Source organism: Papilio polytes, unplaced genomic scaffold (assembly GCF_000836215.1).
Source record: "Papilio polytes unplaced genomic scaffold, Ppol_1.0 DF822178.1, whole genome shotgun sequence".
Classification (NCBI taxonomy): domain Eukaryota; kingdom Metazoa; phylum Arthropoda; class Insecta; order Lepidoptera; family Papilionidae; genus Papilio; species Papilio polytes.
Window position 1 is genome coordinate 3587199 of NW_013527026.1, and position 16800 is coordinate 3603998.

The 16800-nt window shown below is 34.2% G+C and overlaps 4 protein-coding genes across 4 annotated transcripts in view; 3 read left to right on the forward strand and 1 right to left on the reverse strand.

Moving 5' to 3' along the window:
• The window catches only part of LOC106106603, a 12158-nt gene extending 5210 nt beyond the window's left edge, over positions 1-6948 (forward strand). The window contains exons 2-4 of the mRNA XM_013287201.1: positions 1929-2183; positions 2263-2342; positions 2459-6948. Of these exons, the coding sequence (XP_013142655.1) occupies positions 1958-2183; positions 2263-2342; positions 2459-5956 (3804 nt within the window). The 5' untranslated portion in view covers positions 1929-1957 and the 3' untranslated portion in view covers positions 5957-6948. The remainder of the gene's footprint in view (positions 1-1928; positions 2184-2262; positions 2343-2458) is intronic.
• Positions 6949-7016: 68 nt separating this feature from the next.
• LOC106106605 (4F2 cell-surface antigen heavy chain-like) lies at positions 7017-9441 on the reverse strand. Its single transcript, XM_013287203.1, has 3 exons — positions 9056-9441; positions 8801-8940; positions 7017-8626 (listed from the first exon to the last, which is right to left on the reverse strand). The coding sequence occupies exons 1-3, from the start codon at positions 9279-9281 to the stop codon at positions 7124-7126; spliced, it is 1869 nt and encodes a 622-aa protein (XP_013142657.1). The 5' UTR covers positions 9282-9441; the 3' UTR covers positions 7017-7123.
• Positions 9442-9549: 108 nt separating this feature from the next.
• On the forward strand, positions 9550-14266 carry LOC106106604 (carnitine O-palmitoyltransferase 2, mitochondrial). The gene is made up of 9 exons (XM_013287202.1): positions 9550-9689; positions 9785-10512; positions 10921-11099; positions 11195-11465; positions 11885-12075; positions 12493-12662; positions 12852-12965; positions 13375-13676; positions 14001-14266. The coding sequence occupies exons 2-9, from the start codon at positions 9905-9907 to the stop codon at positions 14125-14127; spliced, it is 1962 nt and encodes a 653-aa protein (XP_013142656.1). The 5' UTR covers positions 9550-9689; positions 9785-9904; the 3' UTR covers positions 14128-14266.
• Positions 14267-15256: 990 nt separating this feature from the next.
• The window catches only part of LOC106106428 (protein retinal degeneration B), a 7904-nt gene continuing 6360 nt past the window's right edge, over positions 15257-16800 (forward strand). Inside the window, exons 1-2 of the mRNA XM_013287007.1 lie at positions 15257-15443; positions 16223-16792. Of these exons, the coding sequence (XP_013142461.1) occupies positions 16271-16792 (522 nt within the window). The 5' untranslated portion in view covers positions 15257-15443; positions 16223-16270. The remainder of the gene's footprint in view (positions 15444-16222; positions 16793-16800) is intronic.

A 16800-nucleotide genomic window follows, 5' to 3' on the forward strand; every position in this document is an offset into this window, starting at 1 on the left:
AAAAAAAAAAATAAAAAATATACCGACGAATTGAATACCTCCTTCTTTTGGGAAGTCGGTCAAAAATAATTAAAAACTAGCAGATGTCGGCATCTGTTAATAATACGTGAGTGTCGGCCGTTGTTGATTAATGATTAAAAGCTATACAATTGTCGCTTACAACATATTTGTAGGTGATATGTGTCTTTCGTTTGTTCTAAATCCTTAGTTAAGACTTTTATAGCCATAACTTGATAGCCAAAACAATTATTGTCAAGAAAGCAGATTCGTTGCTAAAACGTTGTGTTATTGTGTTCGTTCGAAGCTTAGATTGCGTATGACAATTTAAATCCAGCAAATCAAGAAACATAATTCTAATTCTTGTATTTCGTCCATGAACTTGGCTCAGAACATTTTAATAAATCTCTTCTTTAAGGAAAGGTCAATTTAATGTTTGCCAACGATTGGCTGTGAATTTTATTTCACATTACACGCATTTTATTCAAATTATCATCTTACTCTCGACTTATTATTTTTATCAAGATGCCAACTTTAGCAAGGCGTCGAAAAGACCGGTTCAACAAGGTTCACACCGGCAATTTACAACGAAAAAAAACAAACGTATTTACATAAATTTCCAGGGCCGCACGGCCCATAGACGACGGCATTCCTCAAGATTCCATTATCGTCATAACAATGCGCAAGTGTCAAAAGTGGAGGCGAGATGTCGAAAAGTGGAGGCAACGACGACCGTCGGTATGCGAGAGGACGCAAGATGCGGTCTGCGCGGCGGGGCGGAGGTAAAGGGGAGGGGGCTCGGCATCTGAAGGTCGTCCGCATTCCACGCGTCGCCGTCCGCGGCTACCGCGCTTACGTAGCGCCCCCCTCCCCGCTCCCGCCGCCCGCGCTCCGCGACCGGTTGCCCCCACCCCGCCGCGCCTCGTCGCCATCACAGACTATCGCGCATTTACTAAAACAAAAAACGTGTTCTTATGGCTATCAAGAGCCAAAGAGCCGCGGAGGTACCGGATGCGATGAAATTTATTCGCATCTAGTTTTTTTTTTAAGAAGCCTGTGGTGCTACATTCCAAGAATCTTATTTATAAAAATGTACACAAAGTAGGTACCAACCCATAAGTACTTTAAGAAAGCGCCCAACTAAAGTTTAAACGATTATTAGGAATAATAAATACTGGAAAAATCTATCCTACTTGATCCGCTTAATGTTTTCGGGCCAAAGGTAGCTTATGCGTTATTTTAGAACGTAATCTAGCTACTCATTTCTGTTTAAAATCAATCATCTAGGTTCACTTAATTTTCTATCGTTACGTGGTACAAATTCCAAACTATTAAAATATAATCTCATAGATTCATAGCCTTCTATCACTTATGTGCGATCGAAGTTTAAAGCCGTTATTAATAAATATAAGAGTGCCATTTAAAACAAATGACTTTAGTTCAAAATTCTATTGTACAAAATCCCCGACAAACTTAGTTTAACAAAGTTTGCTTTGAAGCAGGTAGCAGAAAGCATAATTTATAAAAAAAAGATTGGAATGCACAGATGGTGGCGGCACATCCCCTTTGGCATTAAAACTGCAGATGGATAGAATCTTTTTAAGCACAATATCCGAATTTTTGCTTAGCTTATTTCTTTCGTGAATTTAATTTTCTTTAATAGAATTAAATAATGTCCACTTAGGAACTAGAAGTGTTCATGTAAAAGTTTATGTATACTAATATACTATCCGATTGCCATAACATATACTAAATTTTTCATATACAAATTATGTGACAACGTGGTTTGTTATTTCCAATCAAAGATATTTGAATCTAATTATTTACAATGGAAAACTTACACATTCGTATAACTATTATTATTAATTTCCTGTTACTTGTGATTAGGTCATCTAGTATTGATGTTGATGAATATATTTCGTTGTTTCCAGAGCGAGTAACAGTCGTCTCGAGATGCGACATGCGCGCTCTGTGTTCGGTTCGCGGGCCGCTCGGGGAGGGCGGGGAGCGCGCCCTCGCGGCCGGCGCGCGCCTGCTGGCCCTGCGGACGCCCGCACACCCGCAGCCGCTGCACTTCGTCGTCGAGGCCAAAGCGAGAGTCAAACAGCTCAAATCGCTGGCCGATTCACATGCACAACTACAGGGCATGATCGACACCGAACTCTTTGGATTAGCAATCATGCAAAGTAAATTATTTTCGAGATAAGTCCTGATAAGATTTTATCGTTAAATAAAATATCGAAAGCTAATAAACCTCTTTTTCAGATGGCGAGTATCTGTTTGTTGACGCAGAAAGCAAATTATCGAAATACGCACCAAAGAGTTGGAGATCATCTCATACACATGTAAGTGGTTTATTTCGTGATTTTTTCCTTAATTATTAATCATTTAACATCTCTAGTTATATATTATGAATTTCTTTCATTGAAAACATTAAATGTTTTCTTTATTTCATTTTCAGGGCTTGGATGCAAATGGAAAACCATTGCTTGAGCTACACCTAGTCGTACAGTTTCATGTTGAAAGTCCACTTCTATTGCACGATGAAGTCGGCCGACATTTATATTTTCTACAACTACTTCACAATTTACGAACGAGAGACGGATTGCCAGCCGAGGTTGTGCTATTGCTTATTGGGCTAGCTCTTCAAGCGAATTACGGAGATGCGGAATCCTATGAGGACCGGGATTATTTCAAATTGGAAGATTATGCACCTTCTTCTCTTACTGGGGATTGGGTAAACGCAGCTGTACGTGCTTGTCATCAAGAACACAAAGGTTTGTCAAAAGCAGACGCAGAAACCAGATTTATACGTGAAATTTGCCTACTTTCCGATACAATAAACTCTCATAGGTATCGTTTAAAACAAACGAAAACAGAATCAGAACCAGGGACAGTCTGGCTTTTAGTCACTGCAAAAGGAATAAAAATAATACCTGATAGTGGACCAGTATCGAACTTCATTTGGAGCTCCATAGGAAAATTAAGTTTCGATAGAAAGAAATTTGAAATTCGCACTGAACGAGGAAAAATCACCTTGTATTCTTCGAGTGAAGAAAAATGCAAATATTTATTTTCTCTATGCAAAGACACTCACCAATTCTCGATGAAAATTTCTTCAAAACTCAATGAGATTTTAAGGCGTGAAGAAGATGAACGTAAAATTTGTTACGGATATTCCAAAACGCTAAATTTCCAGTTTTGTCAAAACAAAAATGAACAAAGGATATCTCTGATATCCTCTACAAGCTCTAACACAACATCGGGAATTGTTAGCGACCGAGTGCAATCGGAAGATGAGTTAGAAATTATGATAGACACGCCCCCAGCACCTTCGACGGAAAGTTTAGCTTTTGCTCACTTATTAGACTGTTCAAATTCCTACCTTATACGTCACATGCCACAAGATAATCAACTTTTAAAAAAAACATCATCCCTACAATTACAAAAACCTAAAATTCGCGTGAAAAAAAATAAAGATGAAGGGGAGAGTTCATGTAACAATGAAGTTTCACTAGAAAGATCGAATTCCACTTGTCAAGAAGAAAACAATTCTTTGATTGATCAAAGCCCCAATGAAACCTTATCAGACAGCCCTGTGTCTGGAAAAATCAAATGTCCCGGTTCCCAATGTTCTTCTTCTTGCAGCACGGTTATAATGAATAGAGCTGGTCTTAGCACCCTAAGCAGAACATCCAATGGAAGCAGCTTGGAACTAAGTTTTAATCATACAGCACAGAATTCAATGATTAGTAACAGCACAGAAGGAATAGACGCAGAGTATTCTCAAGACACAGCATCAGCTTTGTATGACGGTTTAGGCCAACCCGCAACAATCGCCGCCTCTAGTGAAACGAGTGGAGTTTACACTATGGGTAGCTCCGAACTCACGACAAGATCTAAAACTTACACAATGTCTGAGGACTGCAGAACTGAGTACGGAAGTTTACACTATGACAGTTACAAAACATCGAAAGAAAATGATCTTGCCGATTTCGATAGTGTTTCTTCAATCTTGAAAAATAAATCTGAGAGAAACATGATGACATCTAGTTGTCTGCGACTCCAAGCGTCATTATCAAATACTGATTGTGTCGACGGTGTCAACGCCTTTTGCAATCAGGGTCATGTTGATAAAGATAGTATGTATCGAGAACGTGCAAACTCCAACGTTAGTGCTATTTCTTTTCATGGTGATGGTAGTGACCCAACGGATAATAAACGTAATTTACTAAGTGCAAGTGAACTTAGCGATCTGATAGTAGGACGGGGTGTTTACCCAAAAAATCAATCAGTAAGTGACACATTTGACTCGGTGTCGGACTATGTTAGATTACCTTTACCATTTTCTGGTGATAGTTACCTTCAAGGACACGAAGATACAGCTCCCTCAGATGACAACTATCTTAATAATGCATTTTTCGATAGACCTCCAACGCCACCGACCAGAATCGATAGCCGTAAGTCGCATAATCTTTCCCTACCAAATATTTTGGAAATCAAGGGAAATTTACCAATCCCACAACGATTTCCCGAAAAACCGCCGCCTCCTTATGAATACAATCACAAAACCCTTTCATCGTATAATACAAACGCTAAGCCGCCACCTGCTTATCCTGGAATAACTGGTATAACTAGAAAACAAAAAGGCGACAAAGAAGAAGTGGCAGCCAGAGTTGTGACTTCTAAACCGATGATAACAATTTTAAAGGCGGAGGCGGGTGAAGTGAATACTTCTAGCGAACGGACATTTGCTAGTCCAATGGTCTTAGAACACAGATTTCAGAAATCAAAAAGACATCAAGCTTCTAGTCGTAGAGCAGAGAGGTCCAAATTAGCACAAGGTATAACCAATAGTTTGTCACCGTCAAGAGAAATGCCACTACACGGCGTAGATTCAAACGTGTTTGTAGCAATGATGAAACTCCCCCCACCACCGCCGCCGCCCAGACATTCTCGCCTGCCTCCGCCGCCGCCCACAGCGCGCCTGCCGCCCCCACCACCGCCGTTAAATCCCGGCTTTCATCAACAACTATATAGCGACGTAGATTACGTTTACTACCCACTCCAGGATCCTGCAGTATCCCAACAAAACTACCTTGATCACAAATTTACAGAATCCCGATTATCAAATCTTCATAAAAATAATATTCAGTATCGTAGTACACCATATCTATCGACTTCTCTATCTGCATCGTCCACCTATGGATCAATACAAAATCTATCCGATTCATACATCCAAACACCGGGTGCGCGGACTAGTTGGTACTCGATGACCAGTAGAACGTCGCTTAGTTCGCATTCTATAAATTTTGAGAGGCCACCCTTACCCCCGAGTATTCCGGATATCGGTACTTTCTGCAGAACTAAATCTCATGAAAACATTTTGAGTGTTAAAGATCCTCCACCGGTTAAACTAAGACGCATGCCGCCGCCTCCACCGCCTCCATACGAATACAAGAAGAAGTTGCCCACGCAACTGCGAGAAGCAAAAATTCCGAATTATAATGTTAATGTGAATAGCGATGTAAAAGTCGCTAAAATTAGAGATTCTAATTGTGATTTAGATATAAAAACTCTTAGGGAAAAAAGCAAGAACTTAGATTTGCCTTTAATCGCGGCTTTATGCAACGACCGTTCGTTGTTAAAGCAAACAAAAGCTTTTGGTGCTCCCAAGTTGGTTAAACAAACAGTTAGTGACTGTGAAAGTGAACTAAAATGTGCCAAGCCCGTTCAAAACACCACCGATACCGTAGATCTTAAGAATAAGCAAGAAATAAACACTAGGAGACCCGTACCTGTACCGGGGACTCAGAAAAAAATTGTAATGCGTAATCCAACTGACAAACTTCCAGCATTGCCCGGTGCGGAAACTCACACACCTAGAGCTTTGTCTAATACGTACGTAATGCATCCTAATGTCGCAGTTAAAAGTAAAAAAAATCAGCCTAATATGTGACAACACATTTCTTGTGAATCCTCCCAGTGCTATGAGCTCATATATACATCTAAACCTAAAAGACTGAAATTAGTTAGATACTATACGCTGACTCGAATTTTCGTTTTAAACATTACAAGTATTTTGAATTTATCTATTTACTACAAAATTCGAATCAACGAAGATTTTATCTTTCATTAGTACAAGTTGTATGAATACAATATAAAGATGTTTTGATATATGTATGAAATCAAAACATACAGTTAATTCTTATTACCACGAAAGTATTTTTACGTCGCGCTAAATAAGTTCTTTTATAGAATAATAGTTAAGACATTCCAATGGCTCAATCTATTTTTGACAAATATCCTTATTTGCCATATATTTATATAGAACAAAAGTCTGCTTTTGTATAATGTTTTGTTTTAAGAAGAATGATGTATCTATATCGGATTTACTAATATTATAAATCAACTTTATATATGTACCTAGTAAATAAATTTCGAACACTAATAACTTTTAAATAGTGCAACCTGCGTAATTGCTGGAAGCTTTGTTGAACTGGTTTAAATTATTTATAAAAACTTGTTCACTTAAACTATTTAAATTCTCTATTAAATAGCGAATTTCCGTTGTAATAATGATGGTAATACTCAATGTTTTATATTAACGAGAATATGAAGGTATAGAGAACCAATATGTTAATGTAAAGTTGGAAGTTTAGTCGTAAAAATAATAGAAATGTAATAATTTTCAAAGCTATTTATTGACTACAGTCATGTATATATACCACAACGCTATTATAATAAGTACATTATATTTTCTATGTGTACAAATGTATAATAAAAATGTTTAGTATAAAGCAGATTTTTTTTTCAATGATATACTTTTTATCTTTGGTAATTGTGGAGATCAAAAGAGCTGCAACTAGACTTTATAATACCTTAAAATACTAAATTAAATTTATTAATAAAACACTAACTAGAAGCAAAAACTACGAAAAACAAAGCTAAAACAAATTATAGTTTAACTATAAAAAGATTCACATTTTGAGTAAATTTCACTTTTAAAAAGAACAATATCTAGTAGTAAATATAATATCATAAGTATTTTTAATTACATTGATCGATTAAATTGATTCAACTTATAATTATTTGACTTTAATAAAGTCTGAAATACAAAACAGTTTTACTTTTCTAATTTTAAGATCATTGCAGAATTAGTAGAAAATGTAACTTTATCAAAGTACAGAACTTCGCCAATAGAGGAACTGTTGGTGCTGGCCATAACGGTGCCGCTGTAGAACATTGATGACAGATCTGTTGTGATTGACTCACCTCCAAAGTTTCCAATAAAGACGCAACTGTTACGCCGAGGATACCAACGTTCAATAATAACCAAATTTTCATCAATTATACGTATTTTCATATTCTTACCGGCGGTGCCATCTTTGAAAATAGCTCTCATATAAATTGTTGGAGTCTTCAATCTGGTTTCAATAAATTTCTTTATAACATTTAGATAATGATACCTTGGACCAGATGTAGCCTTTGAATTCCAAGGTAAAATGGCTGCACTCTCATTATTGCCAGTAAATGTCATACTAACTAAATTATGAATTTTGTTGTATTCATGAAAATCTTTTTCAACTTCATTTTTGGATAAACCTTTCAAACCTATTTCATCACCATAGAATAAACTGATAGTACCAGGTAATGCCATTTCAAGAGCTGTTAAAGATAGAGTATTATTTGAATATCGAGAAGAAATCCTTTCACTGTTAACATTTCCCACATTCCAGAGAATCCATGGATAATGTGCTTTGGCCTTTAAAGTGCCAAAGACAACTTTATCAATATGTTTCTTCAATCCTTTAATGCCTTCATCTAAATCTAAATAAACATCAATAAGATCTATTCTGTTAAGGAATACTGTAAGATCATCATTTTTGGTTGACTCTAAAGCTTTTTCACTTGCAATCAATATTTTGTCACTTCCAATGATTTGCTTCCAAATCTGCAGTGATTTAGCATAATTGACATCATTAACATAGTTTTCCAGATTTTTTAAATAAAACCCATCCACATTTTGTGCTTGGGACCAAAATGTAATAGCAGCAGACATGTCACCAAAGTATACTGTTGTATCATTTGTTACAAGTGAAGAATGGTTGGCATTATCTTTTTCTATAGGAGCAATCATATTTAAAACTGGGATATCCAAAATGATGTACATCTCTTTATCATGTATTACTTTTACTAGATCTTGAAAATCCTTCAAATTGCCCAAGCTTCTATCAACTTTAAGCAAGTATGTTGCATGATTATAATTTTCAGGATAATCTTGTGCCTCAAATATGTAATTAAGTCTGACTGTATTACATCCCAAATCTTTAATATAATCAAGTTTTTTTGTTAGACCTCTAAAATCGCCAAATCCATCATCATTAGAATCTTTAAAACTGGCTGGGAATACTTCATAAAACACTTTGCCTTGGTGCCATGGCAAATCTGGATCACAGGATTTAGGCATTGTAATGACCATAGCTATGATTGCTCCCAAACATGCAACAAGTCCTGATACAACAACCCATAATAGTACTTTTCTTATAATAACCCAGTTCCAATTCACAAAGTTTGGTAATTTCCGATTGTTAACAGTCAAATTCCCATTGATTTTACAACCTTCAGGCTAAAACAAAACAAAGTAACATGATTTTCCACATTTTTATGAATGAAGCAGACATATTTGTACTTCTGTGTTTATTTATTAGCATAATCTCACATCACTAATCTCATAGCTTCCCTCACACTCACACACAATCCCACTTACATATAAAAAACATATTTAAAATTCGATACTCACTTGCCCAACAATAAGATCATCATTTTTACTAAGAGTTTGATAGTCCAACATGCTAATGTTGTTTATTAACTGCGCACTAACAGGATCTTGAACGACGGAATTCGAGTCTCCAGATGAGCAAGAATCACCTGCAGACACATCTGCAATATGTGAAAAAGTAAGAAAAAATCCTTGCCTAAATGTGACAGTTATAGATGGGTTCCTGAAAGAAGTAATCTAGATATGTTTTAAATAAAATAAAAACTTCGTATTCACCTGAATTTTGCATATTGGTAATGTTGGAATCTCCGGTTATATCAAGGAATTGGTCTTCATTCATTTCTTCTGAAAGAGGATGCCTAAATTCTAAAGAAGTAGAACATGACATCGTGGGTAGCAGTAAGCACATTGAAGAATTTACACCTCTGAGGTAACTCACGGGTTTATAACCAACAGTTGTCTCTTCGTTAGTACAGCTGGGCTCAGGGGGCATGTCATGCATTTTAGCCTTGTTCGTAAAACTAAAGTCTACGTAAAATAAAGCTTAGATTTTGAGCTCTATAAACTGGAACAAAATTAATATAATAACTACATCTTAGCCTTGGCAAAATATCTAAAGGGAAGAGAAGACCTTTTTATTTTTATTTTTACCAATTTCGGCCTACAGACCACAGATTATAAAAATGTATCAAGCTGAATGGTTTCGTAAGATGGCGGCAGTATAGAACATAATCTGTGAATCTGTATGTTATCTGGTTTTCAAATGACAACTGACAGTTGACAAATTGACAAGAGAATTTTTGATAAAATCATAAATATACGGAACGAAATAGACAAATCGCATAATAATGAGATAAGAATATCAAAACTATGTTTAATATAGAATTTAGCTTTTGAAATAAACTTATAAGTATGTAGTTGTTTAAGTTAATTATCAAATACATCCTATATTTTTGTTACTGTAACATTTTTCGATTTCTGTATACTTTTATGTATTTGTTTTAGGAACAGCTGAACTTTAAACCTGGTGTGTTTATATTACAAAGTACAGTGTCATACTCCCTTATCAAATAATTTAAGACTTTCAAATATAACTTAAAACATATTCACTTCTGATTTACTAAAATGCTTTTTCTTTATAAATCAAAGAACTGTGATGTCGCTGCTTTTGTCAAATTTTATAGAACTTTTACTAGTAAACCAAGAAACGTTAGGGACATTAATTACCAATATTTACAAAGAAGCAAAGTGCCAACAATGCACTTTCAGAAGTCCTTACCTCGTTTGCCTATTCCTGAGTTATTAAAAACTGGTGACCGCTACCTCAAAGCATTAAGACCACTTTTATCCAATGAACAATATACAGAAGCTGAACAAAGAACATTGGACTTTATATCTAAAGATGGAAAGGTATTGCAAGAAAAATTAATATTAAAAGATAAAGCTTATAAGCATACAAGTTATATTTCGGAATACTGGTTTGACCTATATTTAAGAGACCGTGTACCTCTTCCCATTAATTACAATCCATTAATAGTATTCCAGTATGATACTAAACCAGGGTACAATGACCAATTAATAAGAGCAACTAATTTGTTAACTAGTGCTGTAAGGTTTATGAACTCTTTGAGAGAAAATATTTTAGAACCTGAAGTATTTCATCTTCAACCGAAGAAAAGTGATACACCTTTATTTCGAAAAGTAACTGGCTTTTTACCAGAAGCTTTATCATGGTATGTAAACAAGTGATAATAAATCTTATCTTACTTCTTACTAATATTATAAATGAGAAAGTTAACATGGATGGATTTTAGATTTTGTAGCCTGAATGGATGGATTTGGATGAAATTTTGCATAGATCTAGACCATAGTCAGGTAGAACATACAGGCTACCTCCCTTTTTTTAAATTCCACACAGATGGAGTCACTTCTGAAAGCTAATTTAAAATAAACCAAATGCATTGCCTCCAGGTCTAAAACTTAGCTGACATGGGCTTTTCCTATTAAAATGTAAAATAGACGTAAAATTACTTTGAACAAGATCATATTAATTATTCCCCATTGACCTAGCTTAGATCATCGGCAATATCTGTTACCTGATCTTTACATATCACTTAAGTTGACTTTTTATATATTTCTAGGTATGGCGCATATTTATTTAAGGCTTTTCCATTAGATATGAGTCAATTTGATGGATTATTTGGAGCAACTCGCATACCATTGTTAGGGAAAGACAGAATCTACAGAGATCCTAAAAGTAAACATGTTTTGGTTCAAAGGAATGGCAATTCTTATGTCTTTGATGTATTGGATGCAGACGGTAATTATTTATGTTTAAAACTTTATATAGATCATGTACAAATCTGAAATATCATATTTTATACATATTTAATCTAAATAAATTTTATATTGCAGGAAATTTGTTGTTACCTTCTGAACTCCATGCAAATATATCAAAGATCTTGAATGATAATACAGAGAAAGCACAGCATCCTTTGGGAGTACTGACATGTCAAAATCGTAATGAATGGGCTGAACAGAGGAAATATCTAGAAGAGACAGGCAACAAGGAGGTGTTGCAGAAAATAGACTCTGCTATTTTTAATCTGATATTAGATGATGTAAACATAAGTGATGATAAGCATAAGTTATTGAAACATTTCTTACATGCGGATGGCACAAACAGGTATTTCATATTCCAATTTTCTGTAATTAGACTACACATAGACTAAATATTGAAACCAAATTAATAGTTGTGTCGATAACTATCTTTTGCTCGCGACTTCGTCTACGTGAAATTTAAAAAAAAAAAACAAAAGTGTGTAGATGTTCTTCTATTCATCGACAATTATAACAAATTTCGTCGAAATCCGTATAGTCGTTTATGCTATAAACTCTAAAAAGAAGAATAACAGAAAGCAAAAGCTTAGAATGATGGATGAATGTTTGTAGGTAGGCATCTTTGGAACCATGGAATATTAACGAAATTTATATAACAAAGTCGGCAAGAACAAATAGGCTACTTAGTTTTTTTATTCTTTGCTAATCAAAGCTAGTATAAAATGCAATACAAAATAGGTTAATTATATAATAATTTTGTTTCAGATGGTTTGATAAATCATTTAGTCTTATTGTGACTCAAGATGGATGTTCCGGAGTTAATTTCGAACATTCGTGGGGTGACGGCGTTGCTGTGCTCAGATTCTTCCAAGAACTTTACGGAGAAACAACAACAAAACCTTTCATACATCCGGATAGTAAACCAGTAAACAGTAACATTACTGTAAGCAGATTAGGTAATTGTTATCATATTTAAAATATTAATAAGATAGCTGTTGCTCGCGACTTCGACTTTGTGAAATTATAAAATATATCCTATGTTATACAGTGATAAACTAGCTTTTTAATGGTGAAAGAATTTTTAAAATCGGTCCAGTAGTTTTTGAGTTATTCCAGTAAATACAAAAATCCAAAATAAAATCTTTATTAAATTATATATATTATTTATAGTAATAAGTATAGATTATTTGAAATTTACTGAAAACTATTCGTACATACTAAGTTATGTGCTATAGAATGCTTCCCATGGAATAGGGGGACTCCACAACTATGTTAGTAGATATCTGTGACCTAACCATTAGGTTGCATGGTAGATAATTTCAATAAATCTATAAAAGTCTTACAAACCTAATTAGATTTCTGTTGTTTTACAGACTTCAAACTTGACGATAAATCTATAAAATTCATAGAAAAGGCGAAAAGAGAATACAAAGAATGGTGCGATTCCTTAAGCATAGACTATATACTCTATGAAGGTTTAAATAAAGAAGCATGTAAAAAGTTTAAAGTAAGCCCTGACTGCATTATGCAGCTGGGATTCCAGGTAAGAATTTTTAAACCATTTTTATACACAAACATGACATGATCACTATTATGTAAAGTAAATTTACCTGTGAGTTTCCATTGTGGAAATTTTCCTCAATCATTTTTCTAGCTAAGATATTTTTTTTGTATGTGTTTTCGCCTGTCCATATAAATAGTCGTAAAATGTTTATCCAAAATATTTTTTCAGGCTGCTTACCATCTTTTGCGAGGTCAGTACGCGGGCACGTACGAGTCGTGCAGCACGTCTGCATTCAAGCACGGCAGGACTGAAACTATGCGCCCTTGCACAGAACATACCAAGGTATATGTACCAAAACTACCTAATAAAATTACATAATCTATCAGCTTTGGCTCGCCACTCCGTCCGTGCGGAATAAAAAAAAACTTGATTAGTATGTCATATCGTATTCCAGATTGTAATTTAAATCTGTGCTAAATTTCAGCTAGATCCGTTAAGCCGTTCTGGAGATACTTAGTAACAAAATTTAGATGGATGGACAATCTAAATTTTCACCATCTTACTAATATTACAATTAAAATAATATTGATGCATGGATATTTGTTAGAGTTTGTATCCTAAACTGCTGAACGGACCTCGATTTTTCCTTATAGATGTAGAGGATAGTCTGGATGAACACATAGGCTATTTTTTAATTCCACGCGGACAGAGTCGCGGGCGAAAGCTAGTTATCATTAATATAAATTTTCAGTTATTCTGTGACTCGTTACATTTGAACAAGAGCTCCAAGGATGAGTTGCGTGGTATGATGCAGCAATGCTCGTCGTACCACACGCAGCTGGTGAAGGAGGCCGCCATGGGACACGGCTTCGATCGACATCTCTTCGCACTCATGAAATTAGCAGAAGAGAATAATTTACCGAAACCAAAAATATATGATTCCTACGAATATCAATATCTTAATAAATCTATCCTAAGTACGAGCACTCTGTCGGCTCCAAGTGTGATGGCCGGCGGGTTCGGACCCGTCGCTAAGGAAGGTTTTGGAATTGGGTAAAAAATATTTAATTTTATTAAAAAAAAACTTTTTTCAATAACTAAATAATTTACGCACTCCTTATGTGTAGTATCTCATAATAACTCTACACTAACGATAGTTTGAAAAAACCAGAACTGTACAGTTTAACTGATGATACGATGTTGCATACACACGCAAGTTATAAAAATTAAAATTGTGCATTTAAAAATAAAGGTTTGTAGTTGGCATAACGTAGATAACTTGAAATGAGTTTGGCAGTCATTTTTTTTAGTATTATCTTCTCAAGTATTTTAAATATTTAATTTTATTAAATAATTGATACAAGTTATGTTTTTCAGATATTCCGCATTCCCGGACAAGCTGGGAGCAGCTGTGACAAGCTACAAGGCACACAATGATAGCTCTCAGTTCATCGAAGCTCTGCATAAATCATTTATAGATATAACAAAAGTACTTTCAAGTTAAATGTATAAAATATAAGACCATAAAATTATTTTTTCCCAATGAGGCTTAAAACTGCCAACCCTTCCAAGTGCACTTATAAATTATAAGAAATATATTTGTATAATCTATTATTTTTAAAATTATTTAAAACATCAATGCAATAAAATATTTTAGCATAAGTTTATACGAAACAATTATCAATAAATTTATACTTTTATAGTCTTGTGTATTTATTGTAATCATATTTTTTTCTCCTATCTTAAAGCAAGCAATTAGAGTGAACAAAATGTCTTATTTGATGTTAAATGATCATAACAGTCTAGTTTAACATCTCTGTCTACCCAGTTCGCATAATATTTTATACCTTTATACTAATTCATACCCTAAATATAAATGTTAATCTGTAGGCACATAAGTTTAAAATATCTTAACATTGGGTTTGTTAAAAGTATATTGTTTATTTTTCATCTATATCCTGCATGTATATTTTGAGCGTACGCTATATTACTTAATTAAAGATCGTTATAACCCTTGATATTTCATGCAACATATAAATAGATATACGTTGTAACTTCTCTACGACGGCGCTTTATTATCGATTTTCTTATATCCATCTCGTTTGTGTCGGTATTCATAGTCCTGCTATACAGTTTTTACAATCTGTATTAGTTGTTTTATAAAATTTCGACAGTAAAGGCAGAAATCATACAAAATTTGAAGTGTAGACCAAGTTAAGCAGACACGGTAATAAGTCTGTTCTGCATTTGTGTCTATTTTTTAATTGGTGTTTAATATCGTTTTATCTCGGAACTATTAGGAGAAGAGGAACGGTATTTCAAATAGAAAAAGTAAGATATTGCAGTGTTTCGCTTATTAAATGTACTTATAAGCACCAAAAAATTAATTAATTAGAACTATGAATACGGCTCCATTGTATCTCAAATACGTCGTTCCAATGTACGACATAGGCGCTAACGTGCCGTTGTCAGTTTGAAGTGTGTTTTAGTCTACTTAGAAAGCAATGTTTGCAAGAAAATAATTCTGTAGTAGCGTGGTTTTATGTAGTTGCTAACTGTAATTAATATTATTGGAAACAAGTTGTTGTATCGTATGTATTAAAGTATTTTAATAAATTGAGTTGAAATGTGATGCATAGTACGAAAGGCATTGAACATAAGTCATTATTGAATTGTGACACCCAAAATGTCAAAGTTCATCCCTGGTGTTAGTTTTTAAAAAAAGTAGAATATTTCGTGTCAATGCAAGGTGTTATAATGTTTCGTGGTTGTTGAGTGTTCCTTTATTATTTATCAAGTTCCCATTCTGATGGATTGCAGGTAAACGCTGTAAAACGTTAAAAATCATTGTATTATTCTTGTTTTTATGTCACTGGAAAATACGAAAGTGAAACATATTTATCGATTTTTGTATTCATTTATTTATAACACGATAATACAAATGTAATAGATTAATTTTCCACTTTTTAAAATAAATCGTTAGGAGAGATTTATTTTGATTAAGAATAACTGTAAATTAACGAATAATAATTGAGAAAAATACAGTAATCATTCTTTCAATAAATTGACGATTCATTATTGGTTAATGAATTCGAATTTAAGATAAATCAACCAATAGTTTAGTTGCTGTTTGAAATAAAACTTGATTCTCAACCTTTATTATGCTAATATTCTATGCTTGCCTAGATAAGGCTTAATAGTTTGTTTTCCGCCCAATTATTCGTAATTTAGAATATCACAAAAAATAAATAAATTCACTATGCTGAAGGAAAAAATGTAATATACTTATTCTGTACAATAAATGGTTTGTTTGAATCTGCAATCATTTTATAAAAAGGTATTTTGTAATTCTTGTTGATATCCAAATTTTCAGCTAATAAAGTTCAGACATATAGTATGTTCTTAATAGATTCTATGCATATAACTATTTTATTAATGGTCACTTGCTCATTTAAAATTTAAACAAAGGGGCATATTCATGAATACTCTGTGGCACAAAAATCCATAAGTGAAAATTTGCATTAGCATCCTACTCCCTATATTCACCAATACTGTGGATGATGGAATTTACAATAACAAAGGGTTATTTTTTGTTACAGATTATGGTAAAAAGAAATTATTGAACGGTGCAACAAAAATCTAGCAATATGCTGATTAAGGAGTATAGAATACCTCTTCCACTCACAGTGGAAGAGTATCAGATTGCACAGCTTTATATGATAGCAAAGAAAAGTCGAGAAGAGAGCTCTGGTGAAGGCAGTGGTGTGCAAATTATAGTAAATGAACCATATGAAGACGGTCCCGGTGGAAAAGGACAGTACACTCAGAAAGTGTATCATGTTGGGAGCCATTTGCCAGGCTGGTTTAAGAGTTTACTTCCAAAGTCAGCTTTGACTGTGGCAGAAGAGGCTTGGAATTCTTATCCATACACTAAAACAAGGTATACCTGTCCATTTGTTGAAAAATTTTCACTTGAAATTGAGACTTACTACTTTGCTGACAATGGTCATCAAGAAAATGTATTCAAGTTATCTAAAAGCGATTTGAAAAATAGATTAGTGGATTTCATAGATATTGTTAAAGATCAGACCAGTGAATATATAAAAGAGGAAGATCCAAAATGTTATGTGTCACAAAAATGCAACAGGGGTCCCCTCTCCGACACTTGGTTAGAAGA

Bases quoted from the DNA above. Each gene is read 5' to 3' on its own strand.
- LOC106106605 (XM_013287203.1), bottom strand. From the start codon at position 9,281: ATGCATGACATGCCCCCTGAGCCCAGCTGTACTAACGAAGAGACAACT. The intron at 8,941-9,055 runs GTGAATACGAAG...CACATATTGCAG, and splicing joins TACCAATATGCAAAATTCAG to ATGTGTCTGCAGGTGATTCT. The intron at 8,627-8,800 runs GTGAGTATCGAA...GTTTTGTTTTAG, and splicing joins ATGATCTTATTGTTGGGCAA to CCTGAAGGTTGTAAAATCAA.
- LOC106106604 (XM_013287202.1), top strand. From the start codon at position 9,905: ATGCTTTTTCTTTATAAATCAAAGAACTGTGATGTCGCTGCTTTTGTC. The intron at 11,466-11,884 runs GTATTTCATATT...ATTTTGTTTCAG, and splicing joins CATGCGGATGGCACAAACAG to ATGGTTTGATAAATCATTTA. The intron at 12,076-12,492 runs GTAATTGTTATC...GTTGTTTTACAG, and splicing joins CATTACTGTAAGCAGATTAG to ACTTCAAACTTGACGATAAA.